The 5685-nt window shown below is 42.5% G+C and overlaps 1 protein-coding gene across 1 annotated transcript in view; it reads left to right on the forward strand.

The window, feature by feature from the left end:
• The window catches only part of wdpcp (WD repeat containing planar cell polarity effector), a 59278-nt gene that overhangs the window by 16375 nt on the left and 37218 nt on the right, over nucleotides 1–5685 (forward strand). Inside the window, exons 5-6 of the mRNA XM_010767192.1 lie at nucleotides 1823–1893; nucleotides 3082–3141. Coding sequence (XP_010765494.1) covers nucleotides 1823–1893; nucleotides 3082–3141 — 131 coding nt within the window. The remainder of the gene's footprint in view (nucleotides 1–1822; nucleotides 1894–3081; nucleotides 3142–5685) is intronic.

Below are 5685 nucleotides of genomic sequence, written 5' to 3' on the forward strand. Positions count from 1 at the left end.
TAAAAGAGATTTGTTTTTTCATCACTTTCCCTCCTGGGATTTTCTCAGCTATCTTAGGTACCAACCCAGATTTTGATAAGCACTTAACATACCAATAAAACCAAGCATTATAGATACACTTTTGTAGATGGCGCTTTGAGGCTCCTATACAAGTTTAGTTTTATTTGAGAAAAGGGATACTACACAGAAAGTAATAACAATATATCTTAACACAGTGGCGAAGTCCCTCCCCTTCCGGTGGACCTCCATGGGACCTTGTATCGGAAAAATAATGTATTGAAGTCAATGGGGAGAAAAGATTATCTTTCGATCCCGTTTGAATTGTGCCACGAATTACACATATGATGTTTGTCAATTTAAAAGATAATTTTTGCATGTCAATTTTTGCATGTCAATTTTTGCAAAAAAGTGTCGTAAAACTGTGAAGTAACACTTTCTTTGTGAAACGGCTCAATGAACTACATCTCCCGTCTCGCACCACACACCAAGACGGCCGTCACGTTGGCACATTTCACTTCTTTCTCAGAATGAGGCGAAAAGTATTAAAAGAGGTGAAAATCACTACAAGTCTGGGCATGTTGAGAGCTGTACATACACACAAGGGGAGTTAGTCGCTTTGTAAGAGCGAGCATGCGGGACCGGGATTCTGGGATTTGTAGTCTTTGTAGTTGCATATTTTTCATAGTCTTATATTTCAAACTGTGACTTTTTTTACATGGAAATTATCTTTTAAATCGACAAACATCATATGTGTAATTCGTGGCACAATTCAAACGGGATCGAAAGATCATCTTCCTCTCCCCATTGACTACAATACATAATTTTTCCGAAATAAGGTGCCATGGGTCGGAAGTAGATGGGCGGGACTTCGCCTCTCTATAGGAAATCTTATGTTACAATCTGTTAAATCCTCATTTGGGTTTTTTACCTTTTGCTGTCCTTTACTTGTTACACTCAGTGCTTTTAAATTAATCACATCTTTGATCATTTTAAACTAAAGTTGTAGTCAGTCTTGAATGATCTGGTGCTTGTCGTCAAGTTAGATGATCATATATTGTGTCAGTGTCTTTCCTTCAGTTTTTGTATGTATTTTCTTGTTCAGTTCTATATGTTTTTAAAGGCCCATCCATGGACAGGCATTACAGAGTAGTCTATCAAGCTGTGATATGTAATCTTCAACTAAATAAATATACTCTTGTCTAGTCAATTTAATATAGGAGGATTAAATATGCATTAACGGATACCAATGGTTATTATCTTTCAATGAAGTCTATAAAATGGCAGATCATTGGTGAAAAAGGTCAATTGCAATGATCCAAAGCTCAAAGGGACATCTTCAAGTTGCATGTTTTGTCCTATCAACAGTCCAAAACCAAAAAGGTAACTATTTTACCTAAATATGACGACAGAGAAGACCAGAAAATCATCACATTTGAGAAGCTAGACTCAGAATTTCTTGATAAAAATGATGTGAACTTTTGAACATTGAAAACGTTTCAACTCAGATTCGATAAATTACGGAAGTGCTGACATTGCTCTGTATGCATCCAACAGATTCAGCATTGCATTGTGGGACGCCTGCTTCATGTACCTGCATCTCTTTATTCCGCCTGATTGCTTGTCATCACCCTTTATTCCTCATGTCCCCCCCTTTTCATACATAGATCTCGAGTTTAACCCCTTAACCCTTTCTGGTTGTTGGTGCCACATTCTTCTGAATCCCCATGAGGGCCTTTCTTAAAAAAAATATACATTTCTCCCGTGTCTAAAAAAAGTTCGAGTCACATGATCTTCAGATTCTTCTCGTGTTTTTCCTCCGTAGCTCGAGGCTATTCGTGGACCCCCAGTAACCGCCGACCGGAGAAGCTACGCGATTCGCTGAAGGAGTTCGAGGTGCCCGCCCCCTCTGTTAAACCCTCCGTCCCCCCCTTGTCTTCTTCCTCCCTCTGGGGAGTTTCTGAGTTTTCCCTTTCCGAAACGGCCGATTGATTAACAAATAGGGGCATTCTCTCTCTTCTCTCCCCCGTTTGTTCTCCCCTCTCCCTCTTCTCTCTCATCACCTCTCTTTCGGCCGAGCTCTGTCATCGAGGGGGATATTTGAGGGGATCAGGGGGCTGCAGACTCCCTTCTCTTCCTCCCTCCTTCCCTTCCTCCTTCCCTTCTACTCCCCCCCCCTCCTCTGTACTTGTGGCAGCACAGACCTAGCTTTGTTTGCTGGAACCTGTCTGTGGCTGTTACACACACTCCCCACCTCCCTCCTCTCACCCGTAACCATTGTCTGAAACGAGAAACACCCCATCTCACCTCCACACCTCCTCCTCCTCCTCCCCCTCCGTCCCTCTCTCCTCCCATCCAATCACCCCAGCTGGGTTTGGAATGTGGCAGGAATGACTGACCTTACACACATTCACAAAACACACACACACACACGCTGGCATGCACACAAGAAGTCCTTACCTGCATCCTCTTTCAACTCTCTCCCACCCCTCCCTGAGCAGGAAGTGCTGCAGGGACACCTGTGGTGAGTAGGGTCCGGTGCTGTGTACCAGCAGAATAGTTAATGCAAGTATGGGCGGCACAAAGAGGAGGGAACTCAGTGAATTGTTACGCCAGAGTTCACTGTTTCAAACTTCATTCGAGGCAAAAATAAACCACTTTTCAAACATCTCTTTATTATTTTTTATGCACAGAAATGACACTTAATAGACAGACTTTACATACTATCAGCAAAAAGAAAGAAGAAAAGAAAATAGAAACACATTCCAAATAATATTCAAGTGTCTTCATTCTCCCAATCATGTTGTAGACCAATAAGCTCTTGAAAGTCGTAAAAAAAGGTTTTCCAGATTTTCCAAAACCTATCCAGTTTGTTTTTAAGGAAACAACGTATCCTTTCAAGATCAAGGTAGAAAGTCATCCCTTTCAGCCATTGAGAAAGTCCACAGGTTAGAAACCACTCTTTCTGGTTTAGAAATTCTCTATTGCACCAGGTCTGTGTGTCTACTAGTTGCATTTGTTGTTTGGACCCCGGTTAACTTTCTTCTTGGTATTTCTCTCTGTTTATCTGTTGTGCTCATCCAGGAACTGTTGCAGACCAACACCTGCGTTCACACCAGATGGAGGAACAAGCACTGCTGCCAGGTACACACACACACACACACACACACACACACACACACACACACACACACACACACACACACACACACACACACACACACACACACACACACACACACACACACACACACACACACACACACACACACACACACACACACACACACACACACACACAGTCCCCACTCTCCTCGCCACTTTGTCACGCAAGCACTCTCTCACACACATAACAGGTGCCACAGGTGAGCCCGGCGACTCTGCCAGCTAATTGCGGGCAAATCCTTTTGTGCTGTGTGTGTCCAGGGGCCTTCCCTTAAGAGCATCCATCAGTGTTTTTCCCTCCATCGTGCGTTCCTCCAGGGAGCGCCCCCCCCCTCGCTCTGCAGACCTGGCAGGAGAGAATAAGGGACCATGGACTCCGGCCCAAATCTGCTAATTATTTCTTTCTTTCTGTATCAATTATTTGTTCATAACACCGCCCTCCCTGCTTCCGTCGGGGGTCTCCAGACACCTGATAAAGCCTCCATACACACACATACAGACAGACATACACACACACTCACACACACATACTGTACAGACATACACAAACCTCTCCTTTTCTCGTTCTCACATGCAAACATATGTAATTAGAGACTTTTTTTACATAGACCAACAAGCACTTACTTTATGTCGTCTCACATTAACAGGCACACTGGGACACACGCCCACATACACAATGGCACACACACACACACACACACCCAGGTACACACGCACCCTCTCACATCCCGCTGTGCTCCATTCAAAGCCTCAGAGGCACTAATTATTAGAGTAATGGTTGTGAGAGGGCGGGTTCCTGTGTGTGTGTGTGTGTGTGTGTGTGTGTGTGTGTGTGTGTGTGTGTGTGTGTGTGTTGCAGGGGGGGTAGGTTAGAGGCTGTTCTCACATCTGTCACTTGTTAAATTAGCCTTAGACAATTAGAGTAGTGAGCCAGGCGAGATCACACCGTCAAACACATTCACAACGTGCAATTACTGAAACAGTTTACAATTACAATGAAGTTTTGTACGAGTGTGTGTGTGTGTGGTGTTGTGACAGCCTAGGTAGAAGTGTCATTTTTGTATCTCTATGCATTTGTATGTTCAATGACTGCAATGCCAGGTCAAATGTCAAATATAGGGTGGCAGCTAAAGGCTCTTTTCATACTCGATAACTTAAGAGTATGAAACTTAACAAAGTTACAAAAAACACGGATTTAGTTACAAGAAATGCAAAACTAAATACACTTAAATACATAATCAGAAAAAGGTAGCTAACACATGATGGATACGACATTAATACTCATACATATATTAATTGTCATATGTCAGACCAACAATTAAAAACCAAACAATATCAAATTCATTATCATTTATCCTGTAATACTCATATCTGACAAGCTACACCAAGCAAATATTTGTCATAATTACTTTAAAAGTGACCAACATGATGACTTAAATATTAAAATAGTGTCCTTTTCATTTTCTCTAGTTGCAAATGTAATAAAATCTTTCAATAAAATGTCAGTCACTTTACAAAGACAGATAATCCGTTTACATTTTGGGAACAGGATCTGACAACTTTCTAATGCGAGAAGGTTACAGCAGTGGGGAACCGTGTTTATCACAACTGGACCTTCTGTAGACACACACACCCTCCCCCGCCGTTATAATGTCCGTCTTTTCACTGAATTGTCGTCTTGAAAAGGGTACTCGCAACAATTCCGCAACAACATCATCTTCACCTGTTGCACTTGCCATTTCAACGTTAAAAACAACAAAACGGCATGAATTGCTTCGTCGCATTCATCTCGATCCGCTGTCTCGAGCCAGTGAACTAGCGGGCCTTCTAGAATACCCTGGAACCGAGGGAAACTCTGAAAGAATACGCCCATTGGCTACAAATCCATATAAGATTGGTTGACCAAACTGTCAGTCCAAATGTACGCTCTCATTCAGTGCAACGGCCAGGGCATTCTATCAAGGATATAGAATACCTTGGTTGAAGGATATTCTACCCAGAGACCCAGAACAAGATCTGATTGGTTGCTTTTTTTTCTAACACAAAACCACTGAAATGCGTAGCGCATGGTCCGAGAAGGACAAACAAATCAACGTAACACTGTAATATTACAGATCAACAACACAGATAGGATTCTCATTTATTCATTTTACATACATTTTATTTATAAAATTAAATCGATGTTTTGTTTATCTGAGTGTTCCAGGGTATTCTCTGAATACCTTGAAGGCCCTGACGGTTCGCCACTGGGTTACAGTGTGTGAACGCTGCAGTAAATCCTCTTCCTGATTTGCATGGATCCGGTTGAATGTGAGGCCTGCTGCGTGTTTGTCCCTGAGACAACGAGCGACGGCAGCCAGAACTGTTTTTTGTTTCACGATGTGACAAAGCCGGCTTACTGTCCTCCCTTAAAGTTTGTATGCTCAATGCCGGCTACCTTCCCGTTTCCACTATGATTGCATCATACAGAGCTGTAGATTACACATATTTTACACCATCAAAGTATTACCGGCTTCCTTTGGC

Source organism: Notothenia coriiceps, unplaced genomic scaffold (genome assembly GCF_000735185.1).
Source record: "Notothenia coriiceps isolate Sejong01 unplaced genomic scaffold, NC01 NC01_scaffold00004099, whole genome shotgun sequence".
In the NCBI taxonomy this organism is placed as follows: Eukaryota; Metazoa; Chordata; class Actinopteri; order Perciformes; family Nototheniidae; genus Notothenia; species Notothenia coriiceps.